Genomic DNA, 17,935 nt, shown 5'->3' on the forward strand with positions numbered 1-17,935 from the left:
CAGCCCGTCCATCTCCTGAAAGTTTGGAAGTTCAATCCTCATGCTCATCAAAGATGACCCTGAGATCATTTCCATCTACCCCTGTGGATAGAGAATCAAAAAAAAAGATGGAACAATGCGCAAAGAAAATGTCAGCAGGCAGCATGGCATTAAAACCTCTCAACACCACCACCACTTGCTTGCTAGTAAGGTTGTATGATGGAACAACGCGGGGAAATACTTTGCATGCTTTTGCAACTCATTTTATACCCGCATTATTTTTAGAACGCATATGCTTTTACAATGCATGCCAGTACCACGCATTGTTTTTATATATATATATATAGATAGATAGATAGATAGATAGATTTATTTGTGGGGAGGAGACCCCCCCCCCACTTGACATAAATGTGTGGTAAAGGTATTCGTTGTAAAAGCATATAAGTGGTAAAAGCATGCATGGTAAAAAAAAAATGTGTGGTACGGGCACATCATGGTAAAAACCTTGTTGTAAAGGCTGTTTCCTGCCAGGAAGATAGGTCCAAGCTCTACTAGACTCTGCTCAAGCTTTCACCCCAAACCTCTCAGATGATCTAAGACGACATTTCTCTGAACTTATTACAGATTTCCAAGCTGCTGCACGCTAAGCCATCCAGTTAGGCACTGATGCAGCAGGTTCAGTGGCCGGATCTATTAACACATCATTCCCACTTTGTAACCATGCTTGGTTTAGGAACTCTGACTTCTCTCAAGATGTTCAGTCCACCTTAATGGACCTTCCCTTTCTTGGTTCTCTCCTTTTTGGATCTAAGGCTTATTCGGCTCTTAAAAGGTTCAAAGACGCCAAGACAACAGCCAAATTACTGGGTCCTAAAGCTCAGGTGAAAGACGATAGTTCAGAAGGTTTCAAGGATTTAGTTGTGGGTTCTTCTTTTGAGACAGACAGCAATACAACCTGCAGCAACAACAGCTTATTAATACGCTAACCCAGGCTACAAGCAGCATAGACGCTATGGTCATGGAAGACAGTGGGCTGTACCCATCCCTTCTTCCTTTTCCCCAGTCACAACAGGAAGGCAGCCCTAGTTCCGATCTACTGGAGCACACTCTGCCATTTGAAAGATGGGTGTCCTCCTTGCTACAAAAATGGAAATCCATCACTACCGACTATTGGGTCTTAGAAATTGTTGAAAGGGGGTACACCCTAGCATTCTAAAAATTGCTCCTGCACCTCCCCACTAGGAGTCTCACCCACTGGACCATTTGCAAATTCTCCAACAATAACTTCAATCCCTCCTACTTAGGCTTGCAGTGGAATTGGTTCCTATAAAGGAAAGGGGCAGGGATACTATTCCAGATATTTCCTTGATTCCCAAAAATGACAGTGGTCTTCGTCCACTCCTAGACTGCATTCATTTGAACTGGTTCTTGAAAAAGGAAAAATTCAGAATGAGGTCCCTAGCTCAGCTTCTGCTTGTGCTGAATACAGAAGTATGTCGATCTGCATGATGCCTATTTCCACATTCCTGTCTCGCAGTCACGCAGGAATTATCTCCGTTTCACTGTAGAATCCAAACACTGTCAGTTTGCAGTCCTTCCATTCGGCACCACTTCCGCTCCATGAGTCTTCTCGAAGGTGATGGCAGTGGTAGCAGCTCACCTCAGAGGGAACAGTGTTTCCATACTCCCTTACCTGGATGGCTGCTGGTTGTTCAAAGCCAGAACTCCAGAATTGGTGACTTCACTTGCAAGAGCCAACTTGGCTATTGTACAACCTTTGCTTTTCAGTGAACAAGCTCAAATCTCCATTGCCCTCTCAACACATACTGTTCATAGGGGCAGCATTAGTTACCACATTGAATCAAGCCTTCCCTCCACTTCAGAAGATTCAAGACATTCAGACTATGATTTTGATGTTTCTGTAGGGAGTGATCATTCCAGTCCTCACTAGCACATGAGGGTCCCCCACTAGTGCCTCCACCGACAGTGGTTCCAACACAGCGGAGATCAATAAGCAAGCATCAAGATCTCAAGGGACGCTACAGAGGATTTACAGTGGTAGAGCGTGAATGACAATCTTTATCAAGGGAGACGGTTTCTACCTCCTCCACCGGTGGCCTCAGTGATCTCTGACGCCTCCTCTCTAGGGTGGGGAGCTCACCTGGAGGAATTGGAATTAAGAGTACTCTGGTCTCCAGAAGAACAGGGGTTACACATCAATCTACTGGAATTGAGGGTGATGCATCTGGCTCTCAAGGCCTACCTTCCCTTCACGGTCTCTATGTCCAGATCTTAACAGGCAATAAGACCACGATGTAGTATATCAACAAACAGGGAGGAGGGGGTTTGACACTTCTCTGCAGAGAACTCTGTGACTTTGGTCCTGGGCTCCGAGCAATCAGATCTACGTGATAGTAAATCAAATGGCCAGAGTGCTCAAAGTACGATCCGACAGCCTCAGTCCTCTAGCTGACCACGAGTGGCGTCTTCCTCTGGGATATCCCTGTATATCTTCCAATAGTGGGGGATTCCTCATATAGATCTATTTGTCACTCACGTCAACTCTCATTGCCCAAACGTTTGTGCACTTCAGAATGCGCTGCAGGGAGCTTTGGGAAACTCATTTTGCTTCAAGTGAACTGTTCCACTCCATTATATACCCTCCCCCCACCCTTAATTCCTCTTGTGAAGGGCAATATTTACGTACACTGGGCCCAAGTAATTCGAATTGCTTTGAGGGTGTGGCATGCAAACCATATTCACCTCTACCTGTGCCCTCCGCTCCGTCCCCTCACAGGGAAGACCTTCTGCCTAAATCACAGGGGCAGGTTCCACTCCCCTACAGAGCCTTCACCTACAAGGAACCTAAATATATTCACTTTACCCCTGAAGTGATAGACATCATTCTCTCCTCTAGAAACCTTTCCACCAAGACTGTTTATTCTAAAAGGTGGGCCAGGTTTGTCAAATGGTGTGCTGAAAAATCCCTAGATCCCCTTCAAGGCTCAATGTCTGATATTCTCTGTTTTGCCCTCTATTTAGTCCAGCAGGGCTGTTCAGTGGCAACAGTTAAAGATTATTCGTCAGCCTTAATGGATTTTCTGTGTTTGCCTGTTCAACACTTTCGTTTAACGTCTCCCATTGTCTTGCAATTCCTAAAGAGTCTCACAAACAGGTACCCACCTACTCTCTTTATCATGTCACAATAGGACCTTAATTTGGTCCTTACATAAAACTTAATGTGCTCTCCTTTTGAACCCCTGTAGTTGTCATCTACGGTTATTATCTTTCAAGATAATTTTCCTGATTACCATCATGTCAGCTTGGCCTATCAGCTAAATACAGGCTTAAAGTGTTAAACCAACTTTCAAGACTTTCCTTCCTTCAATTTTGCAAAACACTGCTGTTTAGATTCTGAAGTAAGAAGGGATGACCTCTTTGTTTACTCAGTTCTTCAGGACTTCTTCCTCTAGTAAGCAGTGCTCCCACCTCCAAGTGTGTTATTGCTTGGGGACTCTATTCAAAAGGTGAAGTAGACAGGTAGATGTATCCATCAGAAGAACAAGTCCTTGAGAAAGTTTTTTCTGCTGGATACAATATTTACCTGAAGATTCCTCACCAACCCACCCTCCTCCCCATAGCATGGTTTCTTTACCAAGAGTTCTTTTATAGTTTAAGGTTATATTGCATATATGCCCTGAATATACATCTAATTTCCTATACTTGTGTACAACATATGAGAACTGCTTCTAGCTAAATTACATTAGTATCATCTGTTAGCCTTGGAGATGCGATAAAAAATGGATGATAACTGATGTCAGCACGCTGACCGAGATGCTTTATGGCTCTAGTCATGTAGCCTGGTGGTGTGTGCGGTATCGAAGTGGGCCCAGCGCCCCCTGCTGCTGTGGGAGTGCCATTGGGGAAAGGTTTCTAGATCCTGACTGGCGCCTGGGATATTCAAAAGATGGGGAATCAGCAGGTAGATATTTATTCCACCAGAAATGGTATTTACAGGAGGTAATTAACTTGTTCATCTAGGACGACAGAACTGCCAAACTTTCCACAATTTGATAACTGGCTGCTAAAATCACATTCATAGTGAGAAGCAGAAGACAGTAATGCAAGGTGCTATAAATTTGATACAAAAGTTGGGTCTTCGCTGATCTGGAATCAGCTGTTGTTAATACCAGCCAAAGAATTGCTATCACTGAGAGGAATTAAATATGTTCACATTGAAGTACAAAAGGACAAAACTTACCTGGCAGTGCCCATCAAGAGGAAATCATCTTGCTGTACAACAGTCATGCAATACAAGGATGTAATAATGGGCTGTATTGTTTTGCTTGACTCTGTGCAATACCTGCTTGCCTATGAAGCCTATCTCAGAACAGCTAGACAAGCAATGGAAACAAGTGAAAGGACATGACCGATGTAGTGCATATAATGCTGCTCATCAATCTTGGTAGAAAATGCAAACAACATATTAAGGTGCATGTCATTCCACACACCCAGTCCAGGGGCTCTTAGTCAGCTCATGTGAAATTTCTGCACACCTGTTTACTAGAGGTTAGAGCCATTCAGTTGTCTCTTTAGGCCTTCCACACACAGTTGCAAGATTGTTGTCCCAAAATAAAAATGGCTAACCCAACATCCATGTAATACATAAAATCGCTAGGAGGCCTGGAACGGTCCACCTAGTGGCTATTTCCACATGCATTAGTCCAGCAGGAATTAAGTTTGTCCTTGCAGTGTCTGATTAAAGTGTTTCGTGCTCTGTGTTTAACAATCATTTCCACCACTGACAAAGTAGCCTTCTGCATAGGAGCTCAGTGCTTTGATTGTAAGATGTACAAGCAGTTTGGGTACATACATGCAGTAGACAATAAGCCCTTTACCTTGAAGATGCCTTCTTTGTTTGTGACTGCATCAGCCAAACGAGTGAGTGAAATCCAAGTCTTTTGAATCAAGATGCCTTACTTTTGCTTCTGTAAGGTTTGATGTACTTTGGGCTGTCATCCCAAAGTATTTACAAACACTCCTATGTTCTAATATCCCAATGAACCAGTAGTCTTGGCTATTTTCGCCACAATCTTATAGAACCAGTCAAAGGAATTTTAACCATTGTGATATGAAAAGGTGCATGTAATTTTATGGAGATAATACCAAGCTGTTCAAAACAGCTCTACAGTTAGTGTGACCTGTGACAAAACAAGGTATAACTAGATGGATTTTGCATGTGTTACAGTGTGCTACAGAAAAGCAGAGCGGCAGCACACTTTACCAGAGGAATGCCTAAGGGAATGCACTCTTTGGAAGGGTTCCTATGCTAGAGTTCTTTAGAGCTGTGACATTGAGGCCATAAAATACCTCCACTTATCAAGCATACCTGGTCCTTCAGGCCAGAAATAAGCCCAAAGAGGTACTTCCTGATGCTCTGCAACTTCTTTCATTAAGATAAGCCTTTTCCTACCTTCCATATTTTAATGAACTGCTTGCTGGTTAAATTTGTGCATGTTAATCTATAAATGAGCCTTAGCTGGAGAATACAAGACATTAACTGCAATTGCAAATTTATGTCAAGACAGGAGGCTAGCGTTATGCATAACCTTTTTATTCAATACTTCAGACCAGCAAAACCATTAAAAGCTTGCCAAATAGAATCTAAAAACATCGCAATGTGAAAAAGAATGTTCAGTCCCAACATATACTGTCTATCCTCCATCTTCCTTCTCTTTTGTTTGCTGCTTCTGGGCAGATAAGTATGGAAAAAATGTATAAGGAGTTGTGTTTCAGTTGTTTAATTGAAATATTTTGATTGGCTTATTTGTTTTTTGCCCAATTTATAGTTAATATTTTGTGTGTGAAGAATGAGGGAAGAGTTTTTGTGAATGACTGTAGTAGTAAGTTAGGGGTTCTTAATTTTAAACTGATGTGGATGAAATTTCAAGAGAAAATTTGATTTAAGTAACAAATAAAAGTTATTTGGGCCAGAAAGCTGGTGACTTACTTTTTGATTTTTTTAAAAGGTGGCACGAGCGGATTCAAGGGCTGTTGATTATTCAAATACAGCACTTCGGCGAGCTCTGGCCCGAGCGCATTAGCGCGTGATGTTAGAAGGAGCTAGCAGCGTCTTCTGATTTGCTGCCGATCTGAGTCTTTTTTGTATACGGGTCTATTTACTATGGAAATAGCCCTGATTGGGGGCAGGAATGCATTAACGTACTTCGAGTCTTGTCGCCTTGGGGCTATTTTCGGAGGTAAATAGGCCTTCTTTAGGTTTTCTTTATTTTCAAGAGTCTGTAGGGATGCAGGGCTGTTTCCACGGCAGCAATGCGCTTGGTAACGCGTTCATTAGCCAGGAATGGTCATCAGCGCAGCGTTTTGCATGAGGAGAGTTAGGATTTGTGAAGTAAAAGAAAATTTGAGTTGATAATTTGGAAATATTTGGTTGTACAGGGTTTGTTGTATTTATGGAAGGAATGTATTCGAGAATGAGGATTAAGAGTTTATAGAAAGAGAATATTAATATTTTTTTATTATTGTGTAGCATATAAAAATAAAATGGAGATGAATAGGAGTGAGGAAGAGAAAAGAAGTTAAGAAATTTGTGGTTGAGGTTGTTGAATCGTTAAAACAGGTATTAGGAAAAGGCGAGCTTAAAGATATTGAAAAGGAGGAGTTTTTTTCTGTGTATGATGAGGATGACACAAATAGGGGACCTCAAGGAAAAGGTTTCAGGAAAAAAAGACATGGATTATTCATCCAAAAATAGAGGGGGGCCCTAGCGTCTCGCAAAGAATTGTTGTCCGAAACGGCACGCAAGGTGGCCAGCATGACACTAAAAGAGATGAAGCGTTCAGGGATGAATCAGATGTGAGAGGAGACAGAGCTGAGCTAGATAAATATATTCTTGATTTGGAATATAAATACCGATTAGATGAGGAAGCAGATATGGCCAGTAAGTCAAAGATTAAGGATTCTTTGACAGCGGTGGATCCCTTTGGGTAAAAATTGTTTGACCCTAAAGAAATAAGGCATCCCAGAGGCAAGGATTGGTGGCCATGGAACATGTGGCTGAGTATATAAGGGCAAGATTGCGTAAATCCTTGTCGAAGGAGGAACGCAATATTATGAGGGCTGAGTGTTCGAGGCACTTCATTGATGAAAAGGTGACCATAACTCCATATATGGATCCTGATTTGTTAACGTACTTGTTCAAGTTGTGTAAGGATCCCAGTAAGGGGTTAGAAAAATCTCTCAAAATATGTCAAGACAAATTATTAGATGTCTAAGGACTCCCTGGCAAAGAATTTCGATTCACTGGCAGAGAGGTATTCTTTAAGGGTTCTTAGGCTGATTTAACCTTGTTAAGAGGATGGTGCCATAGGGCAATCTGTTTTTTAGGGAATGCGAACGCAGGCTTTTTAGCAGAAACACACAAGACTTTGCTCATGAGGATTAACCCTAAATTTAGTAAACTAGCAAAAAGAGAGTCATCATAAGATACAAAGGGATTACTTTTAGGAGATGGTTTGGTGAGGACTTTTAACGAAGTATGTTAAGACATTCACGTGTTTGGATAAAGCGCAGTATTCCATGCACAGGGTCTTCTCAAGTGGAAGTTTTTATGACAGGGCCTGTATGAGAGGGCACCCTATTGGCCAAGTAGGTTTCAGAGCCCAATATCACAATACTGCAAGCTAAGGTTTTGGAACATACAAGGGAAATCCCGATGGTGGATAATTCTACCAGCAGAGAGGCCGAAGCCAAGGAAGAAGAGGCAATCAAGGAAGGGGACAATCCCTTAATCAGAGTTGGGGGCAAGGTGAGTACGATGACAACTTCTGGATCTATCCCTTTAAGTGTGGGAGGAAGGTTGAGGTATTTCTATACTCAGTGGGAGTCTATACCAAAGGATGCATGGGTTTTGCAAGTGATAGAGATTTATCGAATAGAGTTGGACTTAGAGCCTTGCCATCTATCAGAACCAAACAAGTTGGTGTTTCAGGAGGTTGTGCAAATTGTGATTCAGCAAGAGGTAAGTCAGATGTTGGACATGAATGCTATTCAAAATGTTTCAGGGGAGGAAAAGGGGTGTGTAAGTACCCTGTTTCCAGTAGAAAAAAGACAAGGGTTGAAGGCCAGTAATTAACTTATGGAATTTTAATCGGTACATGACATATCGGCATTTTAAGGAAGGAATTCATTTGTTGAGGGTATGATTACAAGGATTGGATGGTGAAAATAGATTTGAAAGACACATATTTCACAGTACCAATAGCGAAGGAAAGTCAAGGATACTTACCTTTCAGGTGGAGAGGGCAGCTGTATCAGTTCCAAAGCCTTCCTTTCAGTTTGCCAGCAGCTCCATGGTGCTTCACGGAGGTAATGCGTCCAGTGGTAGGATTCTTGAGAGAAAGGGGAATAAGAATGATTGTTTATTTAGATGACATGCTGATAATGAAACAAGAGTTGGAAGAGTTGCGCAGCAATTTAGAGCTGGTTGTAAATATATTAGAGAATTTGGGATTTGCTATAAATATGGACAAATCTGTTATAGTACCGACTCAGTCGATGAAGTTTCGTAGTGGATTCGAGGGTAAGTCAGTTACGCTTACCAAAAAAGAAGGTGAAGAAAATAAGGCAAGAAGTGAGTTCTATGTCAAGGGGGAACACACTGAAATTGAGGGAAGGGTCTTGAGTGATAGGTCTATTGTCCTCTTCAATACAAGCGGTATTCCGGGTCCTTTGCATTACAGGGCCCTTCAACGTTTGAAGACTTTTGGTCTGGCTAAAGGTTTATGATGCGGAGACTCGGTTTGTCTGGACAGAGAGGCAAGACAAGAGTTAATGTGTTGGAAGGAGAATTTAAAGAACAGTTTGGTGCTTTTAAAGACTGACAATGTCATAGCGGTGAAATACATAAACCGGCGGAAGCAGATCGAAGAAGTTGGCAGAGTTGGCAAAAGAGATGTGGGACTTTTGTTTGGAATACAAAATAGATATCAGAGCAGAACATCTTCCTGGGAATCAGAATTTGGTGGTGGATTGGAATTCTAGGAATGTGATGTATTACAGCGACTGGAAATTGAAAGCAGAGGTTTTTCAGAGTATTATGATAGCTATGGGTGCTTTGGATGTGGATCTGTTTGCTTCCAGGCTGACATATCAACTGCCAATGTATGTGAGTTGGAGGCTGGACCCGGGGGCAGTAGCAATAGATGCTTTTCTGCAAGATTGGAGCAGAGTGAAGGGTTATGCCTGTCCCCTTTTTTCGATGATTCAGAGAGTACTGGTTCAGGTAGAGAGCCAGAATGTCAGTTAGGTTTAGTGATGCATTTTTGGAAGACTCAGTCTTGGTTCCTGTCGGTGACTGAGTTAGGGGTGGAACAACCATATTTGATAACGTCCTTCAAGGGGCTGTTGTCGGGCATAGAAGGAGAGGAACATTCTTTGGTGAAGTCTGGTTTGCTCAACCTACTAGTCTGGAAGATATCAGGGGTTCCAGGCGCTGCACAGGACTTTCGGAGGCAGCTTCAAGTCTGCTCAATGAATCATGGGCTCCAGGGACCAGGAAGAGGTATAGAGCAGTTTGGAAAGTGTGGTTATGTTGGTGCATGTAGAGGGGTTTGGATCCCGTGGAGGCAGATGATGTAGAGCTAGCTAATTGTTTTGCAGAGTTATTTGAGCGGGGATGTCCTACAGAACAGTAAATTGTTACAGGCCAGCTGTAGCTGCAGGGCATTCTTAAATTCAGGGTGTTTCTTTCTGTAGGTAAAAGCCCCTCGGTCTGTAGAGTAATGAAGGGGATTGGCTTGAGGAGACCACCAAAAAGCTAACTACCAGACTCTACGGGATGTAGATTTGTTTCTACGTTTGTTTGAAGGTTGACCAAGCAACCGGTATCTAGAAGTAAGAGAGTTGACTTGGGAATTGACCACACTATTATGTCTTATTTCTTTCAGGAGAGTTTCAGATGTTAGTGCATTGGAAGTGTCTCATAGATTATTTTCAGGCAGATTGTTTGGTTTTTGATTTGTGCAAACAAACAAAGACAATGTCTAGTTCGATTATTATAATTTGTTTTTAAATCCAAGATTTTATGAATCTCCAAAACTTTGAGTAGTACAATGTCTGATAGAGTACACGTGGAGGTTGTTGGTTAAGAGGAATGCAGGGATTGATCAACTGTTGATTTCTTATGTGAAGCCCTTTAAGGCAGTGCCACTTGCTATGATTGCAAGTGGGTGAAAGAGACAATGAAGGAGGCAGGAGTGGACATGTCAAAGTTTACAGCTCATTCGTTCAGAGGGGCTATGGCAAGTAAGGTTTGTATGATGGATGGTCGATTGGATGACATTTTAAAAGCACCAGATTGGTCGTCTGTGGAGACTTTTAGGAAAATTTTATTTTCGCGGTGTCAAACATGTTTCAAGAACTTTGAACATGCATAATGCTGGCCTCCTGTCTTGAAAGAAAATGACGATTCTTATAAGTTTACTGAATAATGAATCGAGATTTTATAAAAGACAAGGAGGCTAGCATTATCTCACTATCCCTTCCCTTCTTGGCGATGAGGGGGGAGAAAGTATTTGATAATTGTATTGTTAGTTCAAGGTAAGAGTTGTTTAATATTCTTGGTTAAAGGAAATGTGGTGATATTTTTTCTCTTAAACATGATGTTTTTGTCAACAGATAACTAGAAGAGGATAGAGAAGAGTAGAATGCTGTGATTTTTTTTAGCAGTTTTCATCGAAGGACAAATAAAAGAGGAGGAAGATGGAAGATGGATAGTATATGTTGGGACTGAACATTCTTTTTCACATTGTGATGTTTTTAGTTTGTGTTTGACAAGCTTTTGATGATTTTGCTGCTCAGAAGTCGTGAATAATAGATTATGCATAATGCTAGCCTCCTTGTCCTTAATACAATCTCGATTCTTTAGTCAGTAAACTTATAAGAATTGTCATTCTGCAGAATTTGGACCTTGCCTAGATTTCCATGCAGCTCTGTGTTCTCCCCTTTTATCGAAGTGGGTATTATATACCCTCCTCACTAGTGCTTGGAAATATGAGGAGGGTAGACTTCACAGCACATCCATCTAACTATCTGCAGCTTGGTATGAGGTGGATTGGCTTTTTAATGGGACGGAATTACAATGTGAATTTCTGTGTACCAGGTATTCTCAGCCGGAGAATCAGTCAAGCCTGTGACTATCTTAGCTACCAGTGCTCAACAACTTTAATTACAGGAAGGTAACTTTTTTCTTTCTATCTTCTGATTTCTGTGACTTATTTTTCTTTTGCTTCCTATGTGAATCTGGGTTGTGCCATTTGATTGTTGAAGTGCACTGCAGCATATGGCACATAGGTTGTGTCCTCTAATGTGCATTTCTCAATATCCTTGCGCACATTTTATGAATTTGTTCAGTAATTGAACACATACTTTTGTGTATCCCTAAAGTACTGAAGTGGAATTCAATAAGAAATAATATAGATGTATTCAACAGATAACTTTCAAGGTTGGTGGTAATGTTTAATTTTAAGTCAGTCTCTTTTTCACGTGTCAGTGTTTTCACTTGGTCTTCTTTGGCATACTCCTTTATGTGAATCTTGCTGGTTAAAGAATCCAGTTAACAGGTTATTGTGCTTATCAATCCTATATGCCATGGCAAAATTCATTTCTATTTTTCCAAAACGTATCTTTTTAAGAGGGGACGGTATCCCCAATGAGTAAAGATTGGGTTTGCTGTAATAAAGATTACCACAAGCTGATAAGCAGTTTGATTATTACATGCCCTCTTAACTGTCCTTTTTTCTTTCTTATAGGAAGGAGAACACGGGCTAGATGAGCATAAACTCCATATGTATCTCTCTGCCTTGCAGTCCCTGCTACCTTCTCTATTTGCCACTGTGCTCCAGGATGCACCTTTCTCAAAGAAGGCTGTGCTTCACGGTGAAGTGCCACATATCGAAGGTACATAATGTACTTGTTAACATCTTCCCCAAAGCATGAGTGGTAATGGAAAGTGAATGCACATATTGCAAATCTGAAAGCTTTCTCCTCTCAATCTAATTAGGTGTTTTATTTTTGCTTAGCTTCAGTATTGAAACTGCAATGCCAGTGGTCTCTTTAATTAGTTTTGATGTTATTTGTACTTTGTAAACATCTACTACGGTTTTAAAACAATATTTCTGTCAATCGTACTGTGCTCACTGCCATCACTATTATGATCGGAGCGTCCAGAAGTCCTAGTTCTAAGCAATCGTATTTCATTTACTAGGTGACAAGCCGGGCAAACCCATCCTTTAAAACTGGGAACATAGTAAGGGTCACATATTAGTTTGGGGGGAACACTGGAGTACAGTTTTTACAGGCAAGTAACTTTTCCTTCTTCAGCAAGCTGTCCTCCCTGCACTCGTAAGCTCTAAAATAAGATTACCTAATTATAGTACACCAAAGCCCCCACCACTGATGAGTTCAACAAAAGAATCACCTTCAAGCTTCTCACACAAGCCTACAAAGCCCTACACGACGCGGGACCTGCTTTCCTCAACCTTCGCCTCTCATTCCACGCACTCACTAGAGACCTCCGATCCACCCATCTGGCCGTGGCCACCGTCCCACGTATCCCCAAGACCACGGCTGGTGGAATATCCTTCTCCTACCTCGCAGCAAAGACCTGGAACACTCTGCCTCTCTCTCCACCTCGGGCTCTCACCATAACTGCCTCAATTCAAGAAGGAACTCACGACATGGCACCTGGCTCTTCGACTGAACCACAGTGCCTCCGGCGAATCAGCAGCTTCCCCTTCATTTCTCCCTCCTCACCCTTCACACACATCCTTGATACCCTTACGGGTGAGTAGTCATGCTTTACAAATCACTTGATTAATTGATTGATGGATTGAATGAGTTGTATATTTGAGAGTCCCTCTGGTTTTTAGGTCGAAAACTGCCTGATAGCATATCATTGACATAGCTCTATTCCTTCCTACCACATCAGCAGTGTTACTCGCTCCTTGGGATTGGATGACCAGCTCCACATCCTTGCGCATCAGATCAAGATTCAAGGAGGAGGGGCTTCACACCAGCTTACTCTAGAGCTGTCACTGTTTTGCTCGATCAGCTCAGAGAGTGGGGGTGGATTGGAGGGTAGGTGTGTCATGCCCGTAGAAGTCTGAGGATTATTTCCCTTTGTGTGGGACCTCTAGTCTACATAGTAGCCTTCACTCCAATAGCTCCTGTCTGCCCTGGGTATCTCCAGCTCCTGCATTGCTCTGTGCTTACTGTTTTGCAGCTCTCTATTTTATCCACTATATTCACCCCAAGAATGCTGGGCAGTCCTTGGGTCGTGCATTCGTTTGTGGCTCTAAGTGCCTCAAGGTCAGTCTCTCTACTACGGTTATTCCTCCTTGTGCGTTGCCTCCTCCATTCCCTGAGCCCTCTGTCACAGCGCTGCCATTTTTAGGGCTAGTTCTCTTGCCACTGAAGCCAAGCTTGATTCAGCTGCTTCCTGCGTTTTAAGTCTTCTCCTTCCTGTTCTTCAGCAGTTCACCATCTTGACATGGAAGGCTGTGCTCTCTTGGGCCTGGTCGGCATCAAACTTTTCAGCTGCGGCGAATGTCATCCTCACACCGCTAGCTCCAGCTCATCAAAAGTCCATTAAAAAGAAATTCTGAACCCACTTCAACTAATTATGCTATTCTGTAGATCATTTATACAGGTGCAGTACCACCTGAGGTTCTCTTGTCTCTAAGCCACCCAGATATAAGAGAAAACACTATAAGTATGTTAACAGCAGTTCTTTTAGATCGCATCTGGAGTGCATGAGAAGATAGATCTGAAATGTGGTGGCAGGGCAATCCACACCTTTGGACCCAGGACAAAAAAGCCACAACCAACCCTGAGGACTTTTCAGAATTTAGAAATGACTAATAGATTAGGAGTGTATGAGTAAAGAGATATGTATGCCATGTAAATCCGAATGCATCACTTAATGAAATGAGCTATTAATCCGTACTAAGCATGATGAACTAGACAAAGGACTTTAAAAGAAACGCGAGCATTAACAGGAAGCCAATCAAGACCTCTCAAAAGAGTATTGGTCTAGTAGTGGTATGGTGCCAGGGAGCCTAGGCAGCCTACTTGATTTTGAATTGATTGTAGTGTCTGCAGAATTAAATATTTGATTCCAAAGCCCTGGCCAAATCAGGACCTGTACAACTGCCAGCACCAGTCTACTGAGAAGAGATAGAGAATGGGACTGATTTTCTTCATCAGAAAAGTTTATGTAGAGGCGACCAAGAAAACATGAACATTTGTAAATCTATATATTCACACAAGCATTTTAGAGAGGTTGATAGGTTAGGACAGGGGCTGAAGTCAAAGATCCAAAAAAGAGGAGACCATAGAGAAGTACAGTATACAGTGACCAAAATCTCTGTTCTATCTGTGTTTACCTTTAGGCAGTGCTGACACATCCATTCCCTTACTTTGGATAAACCTAGTTAGTGTGAGCAGTTGTTTTCATTCCGCTCGTAGTTGAGTGTCATCCTAGGTGTAGAGTTAGAACCCTCAAAACAAGAAATGGCTGTAAACGATCCTAAGTAAACATTAAGTGAATAGTGACATACTGTTGAACCTTAATGGGGTACAAACATAAGTGCCAAGAATCTCTTTTTGGTGTTTGTTAGCAAAAAAGTTTGCACCAGCATTGTGACGTTTGTAATTGAGGTATGTGTTTTTTGAGAGCATGTGTTCCAGGGGACTCTGAAAGTAGATAGAGACATGGCCCAATAGGTTCTATTGTCCAATTACATCTGGCATGTACTCACAGTCTATCAAGATGATGTAAAGTACTAGCCGAATCTCTGAGCATAGATTACAACAATACAGCGACATATTAGACTTTCATACGACCCCAGCAAAGGAACAAGTGTGGCATGGCCTGGTTCACAGAACAATCATCTTCTCTCCACCAACTCTGCCCCCTGTACCAGGATTTGGACGCAGACTGAGTGCATGCATTTGCTACATGTAAAATATGGAGTAGGAAAGGGATCTGCTTTTCAGCTATATTACTGGGTGTCTAAGGTTTGGCTGAACGAGGGTTATAGTTATGGTTGGTATTATTCAGTTTGATGATAGGTAGGCTGATAGTCTCTGATCACAGGAAGGGTGATAAGCGCAACACTATGGCAGGCAGGGAGGTGTGTAAGGTAGATTGATTTTTATTTTTATTAACCAGTAATAAAGATTTGTGTGTGTGTGTGTGTGTATATATATATGCATTGCGACAGCATACAGTATAGTTACCTCAGAAGACTATAACTGCTGAATTTCACTGGTTTTGTGCGAGTGAGATCTGAGCCTAACTATAACGTCCCTGTAACCTTTGGAGTTTTTCAGTGAATTACTATGGTTTTTTAAATTCTATTTCCACACTAGAACGTCCCTCTAACCTTTGTTTTTTTCCTAGTGAATTTCTAAATGTTTAATTTTTTCTATTCCTAACTTTAACCTATCACCTTTGAGAGTGGGTGATGAGTGGCCGTGTGGGTCTGTGAGGGCCTGTGTGTGTGGGTCTGTGAGCAGGTGTGAGTGCATGTATGAGTGGCTGTGTGTGTTTGTGAGTGGGTCTGTGAGTTCCTGTGTGGCTCTGTGAGTGGGGTCTGTGAGTGGGTATGTGAGTGCCTGTGTGGATCTGTGAGTGCCTGTGTGGGTCTGTCAGTGGTTGTGTGAGTGCCTGTGTATGTCTGTCAGTGGGGCTAGACATTTTGGGCATTTACATACTAAGGGTATTTAAAAGGGCGATTCATGGACTTTGCTCTCACCAGGAGACGATTAGAAATAAATCACTCATCACAGTCACCCCTGATCAGATTGCGCTCCAATAGACCAACAATGCAGTCACCTACATTAAGGATTTCAGATCATTTTTCATCGTGAAATACGAGAGGAAACACACTTGCTTTGCTTTCACCAAGCACAGGAAGTTAGGATCGTTTGTGCTTTACTGAAGTCGGGCTTCCACTGGGTATCGGCTATGTTTGTATTTGTAAGTGCTTCCTGTAAGGTTTAATTTCCTTGAAATGCACACCAGGGCCTGAGTGGAACCTCATTTTTTCCAAGAAGAATCCCCAGTTTTGCTGAAAACGTCTACCCAACTGGAGTACTTTCATCTGGTTAATTAGTAAGTGCTAACTCGTTGGGTAAATGTCTTGTGCATATTCTGCACTACAGCTCCGTAAAGCACCACAAGATAATGTTTCCAGTGATCTTGTGTACATGTAATTTTGGCAGTGTGATTGTTCCTCGAGTGTCTTCATCCACTAATCTGTGAAAGCGTGAATCCTCATCAAGAGAAGTCAACGAGACTGCAAAGAAGTGAAACTCCACCAAACAGGGGTGCTTCTTCTTAACTAAATGAAGTAAATGTTTCTTTGTTTGGTTGAGATGTGTTCATATTCTCTGCATCAATAACTTGTTGCCAAAATCGTCTGGAAACATGCTCAGGGGCCTATTGTTAAGCTCTCCGTCAGCGTGGGAAAAGACAAGAAGACCCTTGCATACTACTAATAAAAACCGGGAGATGGGCCACGTGGCTCCCCTTCCTGGGCCGATTTCGGTCCCATAGGACTCCATCCCCTAGTGCCTGCTAAATTCTTTCCCATCAAAAATTTTAAAAAAAAATGTAATACTTGTTTGTGAATTAAATAAACTATTTCATTATTTGTACATTAAAAAAATCTTTTTATTATTTTCAGTATTCAGTAACAATAAATAACTCCCCTCCCCCCTGGCAAACTGTGGTAACTCACATTCACATTTATCTGTCTGTTATATACTTTTACAGATGTGGGGACTGTCCGGACACCCCTGACCATTATTTGCTGTGATACGCAGCATAGTATTCAGTGTCCTCAAACGTCGTTAGCGTGCACCAGTCAACATTCTGTGTCCATTGAAGTACCTGTGGGATCGACCCGCTACCCCACAACTGAAAGAAGTCTCTGCGTTCCACTACCAGCGCAACATTACAAAAACAGTAGGGTGTATTTTGACAATGTCCACTCTCCCCGGAGAGCCAGACACATTATTCATGGCATTCAAAGTCAAGGCCAAGCCCAGGGCCCTCACGATACTGCCCTCCATGCATGACAAGAATCCCCACAGAAGTGGGCACTCGCACAGCATATGAAGGAATGTACCCTCCTTGTTGCATCCCATCTGGCACTTGATATCCAGTTTTCTCAATGAATAGTCGTGTTCGGGTGTAATAAGCTCAGTGTAGGATTTTTAACTGTAACAGTCGGAAGTCCTGCGTAATAGCCACCTCTCTTGGATATTGACATGCATTACCCCAATTGAAGTCCTCCATACATCCCAGGTCTCCTTTCCATTTCTCTTTAATCTTGTCCATTTAACCCCTGCAGGGTGTCGGGAGGGTGCGATGTATTTGGGACATTGCATGTGTATGTAGGAGCAACACCAGAACATTATGTTCCAGATGCATCTCTTTCACTATGTCCTGTAATTGGTTAGAGTATTTATGCATTAAGTGACTCTTTTGTGTGTATTTGTATCATCATCTGTCAGCAAGTTTGTATTGTTTTTCAGGCCAGGGAAATGAGACCATCCCCTGGGCCGTCCCGATATCTCCCAGTCGACTAATCCCCAGTAGATCTCCCTGTTTAAATGCATCTAATTGCTTGATTTCCGCGAATTCACCCTCTTGCCACAAGGACGTATCCATGGTCAGTCTCCCATGCCACCCTGTTTCGTTTGTTGTTTTTTTCCATATTTTAATGACTGCATATGTGAGGACATGGGTCCCCCTGCTCCCCCCCCCCCCTCCCCCCCATTTTTGTATAGCTCCCTTATGTAGCTACCCTCTGGCATCGCGCTCCTATCTGCCAGCAGAGTCAGTCCAGACTGGTCTGCAAACGCC

General features: G+C 42.3%; 1 protein-coding gene across 7 annotated transcripts in view; it reads left to right on the plus strand.

Moving 5' to 3' along the window:
• RELCH (RAB11 binding and LisH domain, coiled-coil and HEAT repeat containing) overlaps positions 1-17,935 on the plus strand; it is a 760,620-nt gene that overhangs the window by 407,712 nt on the left and 334,973 nt on the right. For all 7 annotated transcript variants that reach the window (XM_085606887.1, XM_085606888.1, XM_085606890.1 and 4 more), the window contains one exon: positions 11,811-11,958. In XM_085606887.1, coding sequence (XP_085463013.1) covers positions 11,811-11,958 — 148 coding nt within the window. The remainder of the gene's footprint in view (positions 1-11,810; positions 11,959-17,935) is intronic.

This window comes from Triturus cristatus, chromosome 5_2, assembly GCF_964204655.1.
Source record: "Triturus cristatus chromosome 5_2, aTriCri1.1, whole genome shotgun sequence".
Classification (NCBI taxonomy): domain Eukaryota; kingdom Metazoa; phylum Chordata; class Amphibia; order Caudata; family Salamandridae; genus Triturus; species Triturus cristatus.